Source organism: Erythrolamprus reginae, chromosome 9 (assembly GCF_031021105.1).
Source record: "Erythrolamprus reginae isolate rEryReg1 chromosome 9, rEryReg1.hap1, whole genome shotgun sequence".
In the NCBI taxonomy this organism is placed as follows: Eukaryota; Metazoa; Chordata; class Lepidosauria; order Squamata; family Dipsadidae; genus Erythrolamprus; species Erythrolamprus reginae.
The window spans coordinates 22,397,851-22,419,152 of NC_091958.1; the positions used below are offsets into that span (position 1 = coordinate 22,397,851).

Here is a 21,302-nt window from a genome sequence, read left to right on the forward strand (position 1 = left end):
GGTTTCGCTTCCAAAGGGGAGCTTCCTCTAACAGGGCTTCAAAAAAACCTAGATGGTAATCCTACCTCTATTCCCATAGGGGGTCGCCTAGCTCATTTCGCCTCTAATTGGCGTCTCACCTCCAAGGACCCTTGGGTCATTGACACTGTTCAAACAGGCCTTCTTTTAGAATTTATTTCTCCTCCCCCTAAACGTTTTATTTCCTGCCCTTCTCCCAGGTCATCCTCAGATTGTAACCGTATGGAGGAGGCCATTTCTCATCTATTGTCCATCAGAGCCATTCAACCGGTCCCTTCCGGTCAGGAGGGCCTAGGTTTTTACTCCATCCTATTTATGGTTCCAAAGTCCTCCGGAGGTTGGAGAGCTATTTTGGATTTAAAGAAACTAAACCTATTCATCAAATATAGGAAGTTTAAAATGCACTCCTTGTCTTCTATTTTGGCCGCCATTCACTCGGGAGATTTCATGGTCTCCTTAGACCTCACTGAGGCCTACCTTCACATTCCTATAGCCAAATGCCACAGAAAATTTTTACGTTTTTCCTTTCAAGGCAGGCATTTCCAGTATAGGGCGATGCCATTTGGCCTTTCCTCGGCCCCTCGGGTCTTTACAAAGCTCTTGGGGTCCCTGGCGGCCTATATCCGGGCGTCTCCCATCCACATTTTATGTTATCTTGATGATATTTTGATTCATGGGAACTCCCTAGAGAGAGTGAAAACAGACCTTTCTGTCACCATGTCAGTCCTTCAGGACCATGGATTTTCCATCAACTTTGAAAAAAGTCACCTCCAACCTTCCACATCCATTTCTCACCTGGGATCCATTATTGATTCAGAATCCTCCCAGGTTTTTCTCTCTCCCGAGAGAAAACTCAGCATAGTGGAGTTAATTTCTAACATTTTATCTAATTCTTCAGTATCCATAGTTACTCTATCTTCCCTTTTGGGGAAGATGGTGTCATGCATAGGCATCATTCCCTGGGCTCGCCTTCATGCTAGGGAACTCCAGTGGCTCCTGTTACCTTTTCAGAGATCGGGGCACAGCAACTCAAATCGACGCATTGTCATCCCACTGAGTGTTCGCAGATCCTTCAAGTGGTGGAAGTCTCCGGCCATGGACAGAGGATCCCCGTTCAGGTGCCCGGATCAATTTGTCATCACCACAGATGCCAGCCTATCGGGATGGGGCGCCCACGCCCAGGGGATGATAGCCCAGGGCACGTGGTCCCCGGAGGAAGCTTCCAGGCCAATCAATTGGCTAGAGTTAAGAGCCGTTTCCCTGGCTCTGAAGCATTTCTCTCCTCGCATTCCCAACCGGCACGTTCTCATTCTCACCGACAACATTGCCACAAAAAGCCATATCTGCAGACAGGGGGGCACGAGATCCAAGGCTCTCATGAGGGAGGCCCTCAAGTTGGGCCTTTGGGCGGAAAAACATCTCCAGTCGCTCCTAGCCGATCACATCTCGTCTCAACGCCCAGGCGGATTGGCTATCCCGAGCAACGATAGACCCAGGAGAGTGGAACCTCCATCAGGACCTGTTCCATCAAATCACCCTCAGATTCGGCCTACCAGTCCTGGATCTCTTCGCGACCAATGCGAACGCCCAACTCCCTCGCTTCTATTCCAGATTTCCATCCCCGGGAGCGGAAGCAATCAATGCCCTCCGGAGTCCATGGCCTCCAGGCCTACTCTACGCATTTCCTCCAAGACCTTCCAAGGTCCACAGGTATCCATCCTGGGATTTGCCACGGGTTCTCCATTCCCTCACGCAGGCACCATACGAACCCCTAAAATCGGCGTCCCTCAGGTACCTATCCTTTAAGGTAGCTTTCCTGGTGGCTATTACCTCTGCCCGACGCATTTCGGAGCTGGCTGCCCTCTCAATCAGGCAGGACCTTTGTCAATTCCATCAGGACAAGGTAGTCTTGCGACTGGACCCCACCTTCTTACCCAAGGTCAGTTCCATGTTCCACAGATCTCAGGATATTGTCCTACCTTCCTTCTGCCTCCAACGAGACCATCCCTTGGCAATTAGATGGCACACCCTGGATCTCACCAGAGCGCTGAGAATATATATCCAACGCACAGGACCCTTTCGGAGGTCAGAAGCACTTTTTGTAGCCTATCATCCCAGAGTCATGGGGGCCAAAGTGTCTTCAACAGTAATAGGCCGTTGGATCAGAGGGACTATATCTAAGGCCTATGAGTCGGCCTCCCTCTCAGTTCCAAGGAACATCACTGCGCATTCCACCAGGAGCGCAGCCACCTCGGCCGCTTGGGCGACTCAAGCCCCGTTGGAGGAGGTCTGCAAAGCAGCCACTTGGGCCTCGCCAAATTCCTTCATCAGGCACTACAAAATTGATTCTTACGCTTCAGCGGACGCTGCCTTCGGCAGAAGGGTACTCCAATCCGTTATCTCACACGATAGCAAGCTAATCCCACCCTAGGGACCATCTATTGGGTATGTCCCATGTGACTGCTGGACCCGCTCCTTCAGTACGGAGAATAGGCGTTGATTGCTTACCTGAACGCCTCTTCTCGTACGGTGAGCGGGTACAGCAGTCACTTCCCGCCCTTGTATGTGTCTTCTTTACCTTCCTATATCTTTCTTCCTCTAACAATGAGAGTTGAACACTACAGAGCTTCACAACTGAGCCTAGTCTATGGATTCGCGAATTCTGGGGAAGGGGCGGATCCGGCAAGCTTTTTTAATACTAGGCTCAGTTCCACCGGATTGGACATGAGCAACCCATGTGACTGCTGTACCCGCTCACCGTACGAGAAGAGGCGTTCAGGTAAGCAATCAACGCCTATTTACTCCAAAAAATATAGTATATATCGCATCACAGTGCCGTAAGTGTTTTACAGAGTCAGCCTATTGCCCCCAACAACCTGGGTCCCCATTTTACCCCATTTGGAAGGATGGAAGGGTGAGTCACCTTGAACCTTGTGAGATTCGAACTGCCAAATTACAAGTAGCCTGCAAGTAGTGCATTCTAGTCACTGTGCCACCATGGTTCTTGTCCACAATTGTCCACTTTTGGTCACATCAGCACAAAATAAAGGGAAAAATTTCCCCTGTCCAGTCAGGTCCAACTTTAGGGAATAGTGCACACTCTTTTTTCTTAGTCGTGGGAACCAATATTGTCGGAAGACCCTTCCGTGGTCATGGGGCCAGCATGAGTATATGCCGTGGGGCACGGAACGCTGTTATTCTCCCACCAAGGTGGTACCCATTTATCTACTTGCATTTGCACGCTTTTGAACTGCTAGATGTGCAGGAGCTGGAGCAAGTAACAGGAGCCCAACCTGTTGCAGAGCACAAGGGTCTCGAACGCAAGCTGCCACCTGGAAGGTTTGAACCATTGTGCCCCTCCGCCCCCAGCACAGAGTTGAGGAGAAGAAGAACTTTGTTTTTAATACAATGCTTCTTCAGATTTATTCCTGGATTACGCTGGCTTTTATAGCAGTTCTCTCACACTACTCCGATCTTGGAAATCAAATCATATTAGGGACCAGTCAATATAAATTGTATCCTTACAATTTAGATATTGATTGGCTCCTAACATGATTTGATTGCTTATTTGTACCCTATAACTATCATTAAGTGTTGCACCTCATGATTCTTGACAAATTTATCTTTTCTTTTATGTACACTGAGAGCATGTGCACCAAAGACAAATTCCTTGTGTGTCCAATCACACTTGGCCAATAAAGAATTCTATTCTATTCTATTCCATATTCCATATTCCATATTCCTTGCCTTTCGTAAACTCCTTAAAACCCACCTCTGCTGTCAGGCATGGGGAAATTAAGACATCTCCCCCCGCCTATACAGTTTATGCATGGTATGTTTGTGTGTATGTTTGTTTTTAATAAGGGGTTTTTAGTGATTTTTAAATTATTAGATTTGTTGTAGATTGTTTTATTGTTGTTTTGAGACGCCCCGAGTCTGCGGAGAGGGGCGGCATACAAATCTAATAAATAATAATAATAATAATAATAATAATAATAATAATAATAATATTCCATATTTCATTCCATTGGCTCACATTCGGCTTGTTGTTGATAATCAGGTTTCTTCTGTTTCACCCCAAACATTGTTAATAATAATAATAATAATAATAATAATTATTATTATTATTATTATTATTATTATTATTATTATTTATTAGATTTGTATGCCACCCCTCTCCGAAGACTCCAAAGTTAACCAGCATTAGAATTGTTCTTTTACGTTATCTTGTAGTTTACTCGCTTCTGCTTCTATAGCAACAAGGTGTTGGCATGTTTTTGTTTTCTATATCACTGAATTTGGATAAAACCTTTTGTTGCCGTGGTTGAGGTCCAGTGGAGAAAACCTTGCAACCTTGACCTCAGAAGCTATTGGTTCACGGGGCGCCTAGTTTCACTTCTTGAAAATTCTCTTTGTCTTTTTTGAAGAGGAAACTGCAGCGAAATCATTTGTAACGCAAGAGGGGCCAGGTTTAAAATACTACGTCTGTCTCTTCCTTCCTTTCCAGCCTTCGGAAGATCTGAGCTCTCTTCGACCCGAAAATGTCCGGCCGAAGTATGGAGTACGGACAGCTGCCGGAGTATGAGAAGAGCCAGATCAAAAGGACCTTAGAGCTGGGGACGGTGATGACGGTGTACAGCCTCAAGAAATGTAATCCAGAAAGAAGAACCATCCAGGTCATCATGGAAACCAGGCAGGTGGCTTGGAGCAAAACGGCAGACAAGATAGAAGGATTTTGTGAGTATCCGCCTTGGTGGCATCACTGTAAATATTGGAATTGATCGTGTCAGCCTCTGGGGGGGGGGGAATCTGAAAATCCGGGTAGTTCAAAATAATAATGTAATAATAATAATAATAATAATAATAATAATAATAATAATAATAATAATAACAATTTATTAGATTTGTATGCCACCCCTCTCCGGAGACTCAATTATTGCTTTTATATTATTTAATAATAATAATAATAATAATAACAACAACAACAGAGTTTGAAGGGACCTTGGAGGTCTTCTAGTCCATCCCCTAGCTTAGTCAGGAAACCCTACGCTACTTCAGACAGATGGTTATCCAACATCTTCTTAAAAACTTCCAGTGTTGGAACATTCACAAATTCTGGAGGCAAGTTGTTCCATGGATCAATTGTTCTAACTGTCAGGAAATTTCTCCTTAGTTCTAAGTTGCTTCTCTCCTTGTTTAGTTTCCACCCATTGCTTCTTGTCCTACCCTCAGGTGCTTTGGAGAATAGGTTGACTCCCTCTTCTTTGTGGCAACCCCTTAGATATTGGGACCCTGCTTAAACAAGGTTTATTTTTTTGTATTCCCTGTAAGAATCTACCCTACTAACGATCAAAGCAAATTGGCAAAAGAGTCTAAGGAATTCAAGGTGGGCTGGGCTTAGATCTCCTGCGGGCATGAAATGGACCAATGACTGATCAGTGAAAGGTTGCAAAATTTTTTACTACCACACTGCAGGTGTGGCTTATTTCTGTGGGTGTGGCTTATTTCTGTGGGTGTGGTTTATTTTGTGGGTGTGGCTTGTCGGCCATGTGACCAGGTGGGAGTGGCCTGATAATCATATAATGGGGGTGGCTTAAAGGTCGTGTGACTGGCTTAAAGGTGGCCAACTTGACGTCACTCACGTCAAGGGTTTGGGTTAGGGTGCCTGACCTCTCCTCGCCTCAAAGAGATACAATTTCCCTATTTACTATTACTGGACATCCAAAATATACTATTTAATTCTATATATGCCATATGTGTACATACATATTACACACAGGCACACAAAAATATACACTGATCAAAAAAATAGAGGGAACACTTAAACAACACAATATAACTCCAAGTAAATCAAACTTCTGTGAAACTGTTCACTTACAAAGCAACACTGATTGACAGTCAGTTTCACATGCCATTGTGCAAATGGAATGGTTGTGCAAATGAAATATTCCATGAGAACTTTTCATTCATTCAGATCTAGGATGTGTTATTTGAGTGTTCCCTTTATTTTTTTGAGCAGTATACATTATCTACTATATAAACAGTGTGTATGTTACACACACACATACACGCAAAGCTCTTCTAAAATTATACACATTCAACTTCATTTACTGTGATAGGAAAAACATACTCAGAGCCCAGAAAGGGGGAAAAAAAACAAATTTTTTCTACCAGTTCTGCGTCCCTGACCATGCCCGTAGGAGCCCATCACTGTAACTGATGACACGTTTGACCCCTCCTTCAGTCTAAGCCTGGTCATCACCTAAAGATTACTTGCTAGCTTTATTGGAAAGGATGACAGGAAGACAATAGGTGTTACTGCAGAGAGTCCTTGACTTATGACCACAACCGAGTCCAGAATTGCCATTCTTAAGCAAGATGATTGTTCAGTTAGCCATGCCCAATTTTAAGTTGTTAAATGAATCATGTGGTCGGTAAGCGAATCTGGTTTCTCCCATTGACTTTATTTGTTGGACGCCAGCTAGGAAGGTCACCATTAACAATCACGTGACACCAGGATGGTGCACATGCAACTGGCATGTATTTGCAATGTGCAACTCTTATTTTAAATACATGCCGAAAATTGCCAAGCACCTGAATTTTGATCCTGTAACTGTGGAGATGCTGCATTAGTTTTAAGCACAAGGATCAGTTGTAGGTCACACCTTTTCAGTGCTCTTGTAATGTTGAAGAGTGCCTAAACAAATACCGTACTTCTTGGAGTTTAAGACACACCAGAGTATAAGACGCACCTTAGTTTTGGGGGAGGAAAATAGAGAAAAGAATCTGCCTACCAGGTATTCATCTGGCTACCATCCTTAGTCTGGTCAACTTCAGCACATTATTTTATCCCCCTGGTTAGGGCTTAAAAAAAAAACTTTATTCTGAGAGAGTAATGATGAAAGAACTTGCAAACCAGTAAGAGCTGGGAACATCATTAGCACCTGGAAAGAAACATTCGGAGCAAGTAGAGCACTGGAAAAAAAACCTGCAAAGACTTAGGGCTTGGAAAGCATTCTTTGCAGAGAGTAACAATGAAAGAGCTTGCAAGCAGTATGAGCTGGGAACATTGATAGCACCTGGTTAGGGCTGGAATGAAACATTCTGAGCAAGTGAAGCAATGAACCCCCCCCCTACAAAGACAGGGTTTGGAAAACATTCTTTGCAGAGAGTAGCAATGAAAGAGCTTGCAAGTGGGTAAGAGCTGGGAACATTGATAGCATCTGGTTAGGTCTGGAAAGAAATTTATTTGGAGCAAATGAGAACAATGAAAAAAACCCTGCAAAGACCTAGAGCTTGGAAAACATTCTTCGCAGAGAGAAAATATGAAAGAGCCTGCAAGGTAAGAGCTGGGAAGATCGTTAACAGCTAGTTAGGGCTTGAAAAAAAAAAGCTACATTCAGTGCACCCAAATTATCAGCCTCTTTTAGGGAGGAAAGGTGCGTTTTATACTCTGAAGAATATTGTAGTTGTAAGTCAAGGACTACCAGTACCATGGTCTCCAGCCTCATGTTCCTAATCTACCTGTCCTTTAGCATAGAGGCATGGCTACAGCACAGAAGAGTTCCGTGCAAGTGGGAGGAGCCTCCCACCACTGGCGCTACCGGTTCTTAGAACCAGGCCAAACCTGGAGCAACCCACCGTTGGGCTGCAAGTAGCAAGAAAATGATTTTTCCCCAAGATCACAGTTTAGTTTACAGTTTAGATGATTAGGTGTTTTAATGTGCATCTGTTTCCAGAATTGACACTGCTGTTCATTTGTGGCTTTAATGACACCCAAAGAAATTCTGCGTTCATGCTTCTGTGAATTCCGGAACACCTCTTCTAAATCAAATTGAAAACTTTGTGCAAGCTTAATAAATAACAGACTGAAATACAGTCTTGTCATGTTAATGAGATAATGACTTAATGTACCTGCTCAGCTCACCTGTTGCATCATGTCATGGTTAAGTACGTTTATCTAGGGTTTGGAATAAAATCTAAATTGAGAAAGCATTGACTGCCTCCAAAACTACATATCCTGGGTGATTGTAATTTACTTAGTCAAACAGCGGATTTTAAATGTGGAATACAAACTATAATTATAGTTATACAGTAGAACCCCGACTTACGAGATTAATTGGTGCCGGAAGGAGGCTCGTAAGTCGGAAAGCTCGTATGACGAAACATTGTTTCCCATAGGAAACAATGTAAAGTCAATTAATCCGTACAACAACAAAAAAACCCGCTGCCGCCCGGCTGCAACCTTTTAAAACACCCGCGCCGCTTCGCAGCTGTCTCCTGAAGCCGAACGCTAACTTCCGCGTTCGGCTTCAGGAGACAGCTGCGAAGCGGCGCGGGTGTTTTAAAAGGTCGCAGCCGGCCTGGGGGGCTTCCCAGCAGCAGCTGCCCCGAATCCTCCGAGGCTCGTTGGAGGCGCCGCGCGCGCTTTTGCCTTCTTTGAGATGAGGCTCGAGGCAGGGTGAGGGCAGTTAATTTTGCTCCTTGGCGCTCGTATCCCGAATTTGGGCTTGTAAGTAGAACAATATCTCTCCCCTCCTAGCTCGCATCTCGAAATGCTCGTATATAGAGCAGCTCGTATGTCGAGGTTCTGCTGTAGTTTAGTATAGTATAATACAGTATAGTGTAGTATATGTTATTGTCATTGCATCTCATACAACGAAATTAAATGCCATTTCAGTGCACATTATAACTATAAAAATAAAACACAAACACATACTATACAATTGAACTGAAAACTGCGGTAATTAATATTGCATTATGCAATAGATTCAATATAGTTTCTGCCCTGGGATAGAAGCTGTTTTTCCGCCCAAACTAGGCCTGAAAGGGGAAATTCAGAAATGGAGAAAGAAGGCTCAGTCATAATTTGGCTTTAAATCATGGCTGTTGCTAATCGTAGTTTAGTGCGGCATCTGAATGTTACTGATTCATTGCTTTCCTAAGATAAACTTGCCGTGTTTTGAGGCTATACTATTATTACTAGAAGCAATTGCGCATTTGTTAAACATATGTGGTAGTAAGATGTACCAAATGAAAGTTTATCCATTTGTAGTTTTGTCATTTTATGCAGCACACAAAGTTAATCTCCATAAAGAAAAGCCTGTGATGTTAAAGCTTCATTTCATTGGTGAGAATAATTATTAATCAGTGGCTGTAAATGTAAAACATAATTTAGCAAGCGTGTCTTGGTCGATCTACTACATGAACTGGAAGGAACTTCCCTTTTCACAATTACTAGCACAGTTGTTAATATCGCAAGATAAGATCAGAATATAGTCACATTGATAAGATATTCAGCATGTTTGTACAAATGCTTCAAAATCAGATGACATTTATATGTTGCTCATTTGCTCATCCATCCATCCATCCATCCATCCATCCATCCATCCATCCATCCCATTCAATTTTCAACCTGCCACAATAGCATGAAAGAAAATAAATTGGAGACTAGAAGTAGATGCATTTTCCCCCCTAGGAATCAATGTAAAAGCAAATAATGCGTGCAAAACCATTAGGAAAGAAATAAAAGCTCAGAATTTGGGTGGGAGGAGGAGGAGGAAGAAGAGGAGGAGGACAGTCGCTGCCAAAGGAAGAAGGTGAGGTGAGGGGAATAAAAAAAAATCCAAAACTTTAAGGCTTAAAATAAAAAAGAGGGACTCTGAGGCGGCGAGGAGGAGCACATACCTCCAATACACCCAGTGCGAGGCTGCCTCCCATACACTGCGCCAGAGAGAGAAACCCAGGCGGGCAAGAGGGGGGAACCTCTCTCTCCTTTGATGGAAAGGTGGCTGTTGTTGCTGCTGCTACCTGCTTCCTCTTCCTTCCCATGCTGAAGGGCTCCCCTCTCCTCTCGCTCACTCGCTTTGTAGCCGCTGCCTTTCCTTCACTGTGGTGACTCCTCGGTTTGGCTGAAGTTGAGTTGATCCGGCTGGGGCAAAGCACCCCTTTTGCCTTTCCGCGCCCAGACGCTCCGGGAGGCAGTGTGGGTGTATGGGAGGCAGCGTGGGGGAGTCACAACAGCGAAGTGGTTTATTCCCTCTCCAAGCGCCCAGAGAAAGGAAAACGCTTTGTTCGCTCTGGGCAATATTTCTTTTCTCTGGGCGCTGGCAGAGGTTTATTCCCTCTCCAAGCGCCCAGAAAAAGGAAAATGCTTCGTTCGTTCTGGACTGCCAAAGCCTACTTAAGCGCCACTGAAAGACTCCTCTGGCAGGCCAGAAAAGCCCGAAATGGCCAGGATTAACAGAGGAATGGCAGGAAACTGGCTGGGCCTTCGTGTCACTCTCAAATTTCCTGGGAAATTTTTCCGGGCTCAGGTTCTTAAGTAGAAAATGGTTCTTGAGAAGAGGCAAAAAAATCTTGAACTTATCTAGAAAAGTTCTTAAGTAGAGGCGTTCTTAGGTAGAGGTACCACTGTATTCTTGAGTCATGGTGATTCGGTGGTCAGAATGCAGTACTGCAGGCTGTTTCTGCTGACTACCGATTGCCAGCAGTTTGGCAGTTTGTATCTCAGCAAGCTCAAGGTTGACTCAGCCTTCCATCCTTCCAAGGTTGGTAAAATGAGAACCCAGATTGTTGTGGGCAATAGGCTGACTCTCTGTAAAGCGCTTACGTGCTATTGCTATAAACATGGTATGCCCATGTTTCACCATCACTCCGCAGTCTGCATTGGCTGCCGATCAATTTCCGGTCACAATTCAAAGTATTGGTTATGACCTTTAAAGCCCTTCATGGCACTGGACCAGAATATCTCCGAGACCGCCTTCTGCCGCACGAATCCCAGCGACCGATTAGGTCCCACAGAGTGGGCCTTCTCCGGGTCCCGTCAACTAAACAATGTCGGTTGGCGGGCCCCAGGGGAAGAGCCTTCTCTGTGGCGGCCCCGACCCTCTGGAACCAACTCCCCCCAGAGATTAGAACTGCCTCTACTCTCCCTGCCTTTCGTAAACTCCTTAAAACCCACCTTTGTCGTCAGGCATGGGGGAACTGAAACACCTCCCCCGGGCATGTACAATTTATGTATGGTATGTTTGAGTGTGTGTTTGTTAGCAAAATGGGGTTCTTTTAAATGTTTTAAAGTATATTTGGATTTGTTACAAATTGTTGTGTTGTGCTGTGAGCCGCCCCGAGCCTGCGGAGAGGGGCGGCATACAAATCTAAATAATAAATAAATAAATAAATAAATGATGGCAACTGAGACTGCTGGGATTATGGTCACTAAGCGATGTGGTCCCGAGGGCTTTGCACTTTTAAGATTTACTTAGAGATGGCAATTCTAGTCTTGATTGCCGGCATAACCCGAGGACTACCTCTATCAATGTTACCATGTCTAAATAAATATATTTATTTTTTGATTCAAGAGGAATCAAGTGGAATTTAAGTGAGTCTTAAAGACTGCACTTCAAACTGAACCAGGTTTTTTTCATCAGCATGCAAGAAGAATTGTCTTGGTTTCATGCACGACTGCACTTTAAAATAACTTTTTAAAAATGTATCAGTAAGAACGAAATTCCCTTTGCAAATGGGATTATATTCATTCTTTAAAAATAGCTGTCTTGAAGCTTTTTATATATATAAAACAGGGGTCGACAAAGTTGTTCAGAATCTAGGAGCCAGCCAAAAAATTTAGGAGGCAGAATTTTTTTTAAGCAAACTTGGTTTTTTGCCGAGTCTCCACCTGACATCGCTTTCACCCCCTCTGTCTCCTCCTTCCTCTCTCATCTCTTTCCTTCCTCTCCCTCCCTTTCTCTCTTTCCTTTCTCTCCCTTTCTGTCTATCCTTTCTATCTCTCACCCCTTCTCCCTCTTTCATTCCCTTTCTCTCCCTCCCTTTCTCTCTCATTCCTTTCTCTCCCTCTTTCCTTCCTATCTCTCTTTCTTTTTCTCCCTCCTTCATATCTTCTTTCTCTCCCCCTTCCTCCCTCTTTCCTTTCTCCCCCTCCCTTTCTCTTCCTTTTTCTCTATCCTTTCTACTTCTTACTCTTTCTTTCTCTCCCTCCTTCATTCAATTTTCTCTCCCTCCCTTTCTCTCCCTTTCTCTCTCTTTCCTTTCTCTCCCTCCCTTTCTCTTCCTTTTTCTCTATCCTTTCTACTTCTTACTCTTTCTTTCTCTCCCTCCTTCATTCAATTTTCTCTCCCCCCTTCCTCCCTCTTTCCTTTCTCTCCCTCCCTTTCTCTTCCTTTTTCTCTATCCTTTCTACTTCTTACTCTTTCTTTCTCTCCCTCCTTCATTCAATTTTCTCTCCCTCCCTTACTCTCTCTTTCCTTTCTCTCCCTCCCTTGTTCTCCCCTGGGGCTGCCTGTGCCTGCCCTGCACCACCCAACACGGACGGACAGCCCCCGGTCGTCGGTTCGTCGCCCCCCACCCCCCCACGGAGGGAGATCAGGCTGGCGAGGGCGGTAGAACTACGTCACCAGCCACTGGAGGGAGATCGGGCTGGCGGGGGCGGCGAATCCACCTCCCCAGCCGCGCGGAGGGAAATCCGGTAGGCGGGCGGGTGGCCGCGGCTCCCTGCGCGCCCCTGGAAAAGCGTACAGGGAACGGTGCCCGGGGCCGCTTTAGCCGCCCCCCGCTCCCCCCGCCATCTCCCCGCGACTGCCTGTGCCGCTGCAGCCGCGGCCCCCCCCCCCCGCTCCCACCGCCAGTGCCCTCCCGCCGGGCCCCAAAGGACACTTGCCGATGGCGACAGGGAACCTTCAGCTGGGCGGGCGCTGCCGTGCCGGTGCCTCCGACCTCCCGGTTCCTGCTCGATGCCGCGGTTTCTGGCGCTCTCCTGCTGGGCTCCAAAGAAGGAAGGCGGGAAAAAGGCGCGAAGAATGGAGCTCTCCTTCCTGCCTGCCTTCTTTGGGACCCAGCAGGAGAGCGCCAGAAACCCCGGCATCGGGCAGGAGCGGAGAGGTCAGAGGCACCGCAGCGCCCTGCCCAGGCGGCTCTAGGCGCCAGACAACATTTTCTAGGCGCCACTGGCGACCAGGCGCCTGGGTTTGTCGAACCTTGATATAAAACATATATAAATGTGTGTGTATATATATATATATATATATATATATATATATATATATATATATATATATATATATGTTTTTCTTATGTCGGATCACCCTGGTATATTTAAGGAACGTCACAGCTCCTTTTTGCCTCTAGGCCCAACCCAGGGCCACTACAAGGCAGTTAATATATTTATAGCCGACAACTATATTCTGTATGTGTTAAATGTTTTTTTAGCTGGAATTTTAAAATTATGGGACCATACTAGTCTCCCTTAATTTTAAAATTCCAGCTAAAAAAACATTTAACACACACACATATATATATATATATATATATATATATATATATATATATATATATATAACATTAAAAATATTATCTTCTGTGAATATATATATAATGATATAGATATATAATTAAATAATTATATATATATTTATTTTATTTTATTATATATCTATATAATTATATATCTCATATATACAATTATATTCAAATTTATGAAGAACTGATAAAGAAATAGAGCGAGACCAAGATAGATCTATATATCATTTTAAAGCCACTGCCTTCCATGCAGAGCCCCAGGTTCAAATCCCAATAAGGGTATGGCTACCTGATGAGGGCAAATAAGCTCATAATAGATCTATAGTAGTCTCCCTTCCTTTTCATTATCAGCAAAAAAATGTTACACACACATATATAATTAAAATATTAACTTATGTAGCAAAAATTAAAAAAAACATTTTCATTACTGATTTGGAAATGTATTTTTTATTTTTATTGTTGCTGGTGAGTTTTTGCATAACGCTTATGGGAAAATATGGGGTTTTACATTTTTATCCCACATTATTTATCAATGTTAATGTATTCCAAATTGTTGGCTTACAATTATGTAACTTCAAATCATTAGGAGTAAAAGCATAAACTAATTACAGTAAGCTTTGTGGTTGAAAAAATTGCAGCTTTCATAGTGAAAGCAGCATGTTACAAATCCTATACTGTACAAATCAGAATGAAACCGCCTGTTCGGAAAAAATAAAATCACACGGAGGGCTAATAAAAATTAATTACACCTTTGAATAGCTGTCAGAAAAAGAAAGAGAGCTTTATAACACAGCAGGGAAGTGTAACATATAAAAGGTGTGTAAAATTCTGTTCTCGTTTTGCCGTGTGTAAAATAATTAAACTCAAATAGATACGAAATCCTGTTTAGATTTTACGAGCATTCTGTATAAAGGAAAATTCCTTCTATTTTATTATTCTTAAATTGATAACTTTAGGATGTGTGGCAGGGATGGGTTCCCCCTGGTTTGGACCAGATCGCCTGAACTGTTAGAGACCCACTGGTGACATGAAGATGGCATCACGGATCTAGTTCGGTCTGTGCTGGTCCATGCACGCCGCCATTTATTTTATTTTTTTGCAATTTTTTGGGTGCTTGGATGGCTTCTCCTCATCCCCTGCTGTGAAAAAAAGCCCTCCTGCCTGCCTCTGGGTCAATACTGACCTTTATTTCTTTGAGCCCGAAACACAGCTGAGCAGTTCATCAGCTGTGGTTCGGGCTGAAACCACCTCCTGAGCATACGCGGAAGTGAACGTGCACACAAAATGTCACGATGCGAAGCGGTGGCGGGAGGTAAGTGGAACCCAGCCCTGATGTTTGGACTTCGATTCCCAGAATTCTCCAGGTAATTCTGGATGTCCATAAGGCTAAATCTTAAGAGTTGCAGTGGTTCTCAACCTTTCTAATGCTGCGATTCCTTACTACAGTTCGTCGTGTTGTGGTGACCCCCAACCAAAAGTCTAACACCTGTTCTGTCGGGCTCTCTGGTAGACTCCTCCCAAAAATTCACAGGTACAAATTTCAGACACACAAACGTTTGAAAATTCAAAACAATGTTCTTTATAATGAAAATTCACTTAAACTAAGCCCTCTTTTGGTATAGCAAAGAGCACTCGTCTCCAAACAAACTGGTAATTTGTACAAGTCCCTTATCAGTTCTGTGATACTTAGCTTGCAGCTGTGAGGCAATTCACAGTCCTCCTTTCACAAAGTGAAACACACTTTGCCCTGGTTTAGTTTCAAAGCGGGGGAAATTCAGCACACAAAAGGTCAAAGTCAGTAAAGCAGTCACGAAACTCAACGATCAGATAATCCTCCACAATGGCCAAACCCACAGGCTGCTATTTATAGCGTCCTCACTAATTACCACAGCCCCACCCAACCACAGGTAGCCTCATTTTCTTTGATAATAATCTCTCAGTTGTTGTTGCCTATGCATCGCTCTCCGCATGCGTGGCTGTATCATTAACTCTTGTTCTGAATCCAAGGAGGAGCTAGATAATTGATCTCCTTCTTAGCTGTCTGCCACACTCTCCTCCTCCCTGTCACTCATGTCTTCTTGGTCAGAGGAGCCTTTATCAGCAGATTCCACCGGGGGCAAAACAGGCCTGCAGCATGTGGATGTCTCCCCCACATCCACAGCCCTTGGGGCAGGAGCTGGGCCAGAGCTAACCACAACAACACCAATTCTCTCAACAGAGCTTTAAGCTGATTGGCAGGAAGGACAGAGGGACACTCCCACTGTAAACACCTGATTGGTCGGATTATAAAAATATGTTCCAAGGCGCCAGAATAGAAACTTTAGGTTCCTAACACCATGGAAAATATGTCTTTTCCCATGGTCTTAGGCGCCCCCTGTGAAATGGCCGTTCAACTCCCCCAAAGGGGTCCTGACCCCCAGGTTGAGAACCACTGCCGTAAAGCTCCTCGACATATTATAAGATTGTGTTATAATTTATTAGAACAAAACACGTTCAGTTTGTAGTATTGCTTACTACTGCTTGATGGTTCTTCTCCTCCTTTTGATTTTTTTGGTAGCCTGATTTTTCTGCATGCGCAGACCTTTGATTGAAATAAATGACTTAATAGCCACTTGAAGTAATTGGTCCTTACTCCCAAGGAACAGGGCATAGTATTGCATCCTGGACTTCTTTTAGAAGTTTGATCTCTTTCAGGGCTGATGTCCCGAGTTCCAGCATTTTGAAAAATGTGCAAAACACCAATCATTCCAGTTTGTGGTTTTTGCCTTCCTGCCACAAATATAGAGTTGGATCGTAATCTCCCCCCTTCCAAGCAGACTATTAACTGGTTCCCTGCAAATGCTAGCTTGCCTTTTTTATCCAATCCAAAATGTAACGTCGTTATGATGAACGGCTTTTGTGGCTGATCCTGTTGTGGCCCGCCAGCAGACCATGCAGCTGGTAGCTGACTCCGACAGTGAAGAGGCTGATGTGGTGATGCGGCAGTGGTCTGTGCAGCTGGCACCCGAGTCGGACAGTAAGGAGGCTGGAGAGGACTCGGTGCCAAAGGTGGAGATTCTACCAGGGCCTTCAGAACTTCCAAAAGCTGCCATCGGTGATGAGGAAGAAGAGGAGGAACCTATTCTTAATGCATGGAGACGCAGAGCTGCCAAAAGGCAGGAATGATTCCTCAGAAGGAGGTCTCCTTGGGAGTAAGGCATGGGATAATTGGCCACTCCCCTAGCCTATTTAAGGGACGATCATGAAGGAGCCAATTTGTGGGAAACAACTACATTCATATTCCTTCGTGTCTTGACTCCTGAAATGTCTGATTGGCTCTTGATCTCTCTCTTGGCATTTTTCCTGCAAATTGCTTCTGGGCATTTTGCCAACCACCATAAGATTGCTGTTATCTACAAGACTGTTTACTCAGAATTGAGTTGTTATTTTATGCACTCCCATTGGCTGTTAACGAAGTTGAATTAACAACCGGTGTTCAGAAAAGACTGCTTTAAACTGTGTTTGGCGGCTACTAAGAAAGCTCATTAGATCATTTCTTGGAAGAATGGCTACAATTAAAATGAGCATACTTCCTAAATTCCTATACTTATTTCAAGCAACACCAATCAAATTAGACGCTAATTTTTTAAATGAAATTAACAGAACTATAACTAAATATACTTCTCAAAAAAAATAAAGCTAACAATATAACTCCAAGTAAATCAAACTTCTGTGAAATCAAACTGTCCACTTAGGAAGCAACACTGGTTGACAATCAATTTCACATGTTGTCAGCACATTCAACTTTTGTACAGAGTACAAAACAAAGTACAGAACAAAGTATTCAGTGAGACTATTTCATTCATTCAGATCTAGGAGGCGCTTTTTATTTTTTTGAGCAGTGTATATTTGGCAAAATAAGAAACCAAGGATAAAAATTACAAATGTACAAGACAGTAAGAGCAGGGGTGGGTGGGGCTATGGCTCCAAGGCTGGAAATTATATCATAAAACAACTTCTCTAACTTGGATAAAAGATTGGATAAATTTAATGAATAGGAAATTATTAATACTGGAAAACACAACCTACTAACAGGATGGCACACCCATTTATTGTTGTTGTTGTTGTTGTTGTTGTTGTACATACTCCTGGTCAGTTGGAGGATGATGAAGATATTGAGGACTCTGATTCAGATAGTGTTTATGAATTAGTGGGGGGCCCGGGGTTACAGGTAGTAGAACAGGTGGGAAGCCAGCCACAGGATGGGGCTATGAGTTCAGGATCTAGCGAGGGAGAATCAGACGCTCGCTGGGTTAACCCTAAATTCAGAAGGGCCCAAAAATGTAGAGAACAGGTGTCTAGAAGAAGATATTAAGGAGAGGAATGGGTTAAATACTGCAGTGATGTATTTGGCACATCAGGGGGTCAGTGGGGAAGAAGGGTGGAGTTTCAACGTTGCCGAAGAGAAAAAATGGAGGTTTTTCTCTGCCGTTCCCAAGTAAGCAAAAGTATTCTGTGTTGATTAACAGTCAGGGCTGCTGTTTTAGAAATCATGCTGTTAGGAAAATAAATCTTGTTAAGTGGAGAAGGAGAAGGAATGTGCGAAATGCAGTTAAGGGAGATAACGGACCAACAGATAAGTGCCTGTATGAAATGTGTTTGAATTCCAGAAGAGCAGAGAAATAAATGGAGTTTCTTTATTCATGAAATAATGCATTTAATAAGAATTATTTATTATTTATTACTTATTAGATTTGTATGCCGTCCCCCTCTCTGAGGACTGGGAGGGTAAAGTTTATGGCAGGAGGGTAAAGTTTTACCAGACTTTAAATGACATTGGATAAGGGACTCATTAATAAGAACCTGACAAGAAACAAAAACTCCCTTTTGACAAGGGAGATGGCATGGCCAAATATCCACATAACAAACTTGGGAGCAAAAGATCCTGTCTGGATCCAGGTATCACTGGGTCTGAAGGAAAGAAGAGAGCATTTCTTTAAACATGAAAGAGAAGATCAAAGGCGAGCAAAGGAAGCCAAAATTACATGCTCATTGAAGCCACAGCTGTTAGGTCCCTGGCATAGGACAACATCTGGACAGTTCTGGGCCAGTCAAAGCCTGCTAACCAAGAGTCAGGATGTGGAAGTACCAATGAGAAGAACCTATTCATTATACTAACCGAGAGGAATTGTGAAAGCTTTTCTTGAACAGTCTTTAAAATTGGAAGCAAACTGGACTTCCTTGGGTTTTTTTCCCTTTTGAAGATGTTTTTTGCTTCTCATTCAAGAAGCTTCTTCAACAAGAAAGTCCAGGTGCCTCCTCGTGTGCCCTCCGATATAACTCTGCCTGCCCCCTGTGGCACCCGTGCCATAGGTTCACCATCATGAGTATAGGGCAGTGGTGGCAAATCTTTTATTTCCTCGGGTGCCAAAAGAGCGTGTGCGTGCGCTATCATGCATGCGCAAATGCCCACACCCATAATTCAATGCCTGGGGAAGGCAAAAACAGCTTCCCTTGCCCTGCAGAGGCCCTCTGGAGGCTGAAAATGGCCTGTTTCCCAACTTCTGGTGGGCCCAGTATGCTCGTGTTTCACCCTCCCCAGGCTCCAAAGGCTTCCATGGAGCAGGAGAGGCGTGTGAAAACGCCTTCACACATCCCCCCGGAGGCTCTCTGGATGCCAAAAATACCCTCCCAAATACCCTCGATTTTTGTGCGAGTCAAAAATCAGCTGGCTAGCACACTTATGCACATTGGAGCTGAGCTAGAGCAATAGTTCGCGTGCCAGCAGATATGGCTTCACCTGCCCCTTGTGGCACCCATGCCATAGGTTCACATCACGGGTACAGGGTCTCTGGTTTGAGCAGGAGACTGGACTAGAAGACCTCCAAGATATCTTCCATTTTATTTATTTTATTTATTTATTCATTTGTCCAATACACAAATACATAGGAAGAAAAATAGACATGTAGTAATATATATAGGGGTAAAGTGAACTTAGAGGGCAGGATATATGAAAGAAAGAAAATATATATGATAAGTGAGAGAAAGGAGAGACAATTGGACAGGGGACAAAAGGCATACCAGTGCACTTATGTACGCCCCTTACTGGCCTCTTAGGAACCTGGAGAGGTCAATCGTGGAGAGTCTAAGGGAGAAATGTTGTGGGTTAGGGGTTGACACAATTTAGTCCGGCAATGAGTTCCACGCTTCGACAACTCAATTGTTGAAATCATATTTTTTACAGTCAAGTTTGGAGCGGTTCGTATTAAGTTTCTATTTTGATTGATTGACTTGTTGCGAATTCCACACTGGGGCTTTTATCAGAAGGCTTTGTTGCTCCTTGTCTCTCCCCAAGGCGTCCGGTTCTCACTAAAACCGTAACAAGGTGCAATTTCAGACCCTCCGTCCAATTGCCGCTTCCCGAGAGGGAGAAAGTTGTTGCCTTTCCTGCACTATCACTGAACTGTCACTTCTGCCTTCGTGGGTGATTCACGGCAGAGCAAACCTACCCCTTTATTAGATTCCCTGACACTTCCTCTTTGGTGAGAAGCTGCAGCTCTGCAAAAGTCATTTGATTTCTTGCACGGTGAAGAGTTGTAACTCCGGCTTCAATCGGCTGGAAAGCGCCTGCCGAGGCTCGAGAGTCTGTATTCCGCGACGCTGTGTTTTACACACTCAAACAGGCTTCAATGTACATCCGGATCTAAAAAGCCGTTTCGAAGAGAATCACAGATTTTCGTGCTCTTAAAAGCCAAGCTGCCATTTTTTTCGTTGTTCTTGTCTTCAGTGTCATCCATTGCTTAAAGCTAACTTCCTGGCCCCGGGGGGGGGGGGGGGGTTGAGGGCAGAGGGCCCCCACCCATCTTGGTGTTGGGATTTTGGGGTTTTCGTATATCTCTTTGGAAATAAGCCACGCAAGACAGTTGTTGCTCCAGCTGCGTTCTTTGCTGGACGCTCTTCGGATGTTTTGAAAGTTTAAATATAGTCCATCCCTCTGCAAAAGTTAATGTTATGTGCTAACGTAGCGCAAAACATCCATTTCCTCTTTTTTTAAACACACGGAAGCCCTGCAGTGGCCCGTCACTCGGTCCTTGCTTTTCCCCACAACGTCTGAAGGCAAGTTCTTCTTCTACTGGGTGATTGGTCTCACTCTCAGGAAATTTCTCCTCCGTTCTAAGTTAAAGTCTATAGAGATTAGATTAGATTAGATTTATTGGATTTATATGCCGTCCCTCTCCGTAGACTCGGGGCGGCTCACAACAATGGTAAACAAAACATAGTAACAAATCTAATATTTCGCAATCTAAATTACAGTTTTAAGTTAAAAAATCCAAAAGAGCCCCAGTATATAAAAAACAGGCACACAATCGAATCATACACAAAAACTACACGGGCAAGGGGGAGATGTTTCAATTCCCCCATGCCTGACGGCAGAAGTGGGTTTTAAGGAGTTTACGAAAGGCAAGGAGGGTGGGGGAAATCCTAATCTCTGGGGGGAGCTGGTTCCAGAGGGTTGGGGCTGCCACAGAGAAGGCTCTTCCCCTGCGTCCTGCCAGATGACATTGTTTAGTCGACGGGACCTGGAGAAGATTCTCAGTCATCCAGGTCATGGTTGTCCCACAAGGGACTTTTGAAGACGTTTCGCTTCTCATCCGAGAAGCTTCTTAGTCTCTGACAGGATAGTGGGGAATAGAAACATAGAAGATTGACGGCAGAAAAAGACCTCCTGGTCCATCTAGTCTGCCCTTATACTATTTCCTGTATTTTATCTTAGGATGGATCTATGTTTCTCCCAGGCATGTTTAAATTCAGTTACTGTGGATTTGCCAACCACGTCTGCTGGAAGTTTGTTCCAAGCGTCTACTACTCTTTCAGTCAAATAATATTTTCTCACGTTGCTTCTGATCTTTCCCCCAACTAACCTCGGATTGCACCCCCTTGTTCCTGTGTTCACTTTCCTATTAAAAACACTTCCCTCCTGAACCTTATTT

The 21,302-nt window shown here is 44.0% G+C and overlaps 1 protein-coding gene across 2 annotated transcripts in view; it reads left to right on the top strand.

The window, feature by feature from the left end:
• The window catches only part of PLCG2 (phospholipase C gamma 2), a 142,983-nt gene that overhangs the window by 17,489 nt on the left and 104,192 nt on the right, over positions 1-21,302 (top strand). For both annotated transcript variants that reach the window (XM_070760457.1, XM_070760456.1), the window contains exon 2: positions 4,526-4,755. In XM_070760457.1, the coding sequence (XP_070616558.1) occupies positions 4,560-4,755 (196 nt within the window). In that variant the 5' untranslated portion in view covers positions 4,526-4,559. The remainder of the gene's footprint in view (positions 1-4,525; positions 4,756-21,302) is intronic.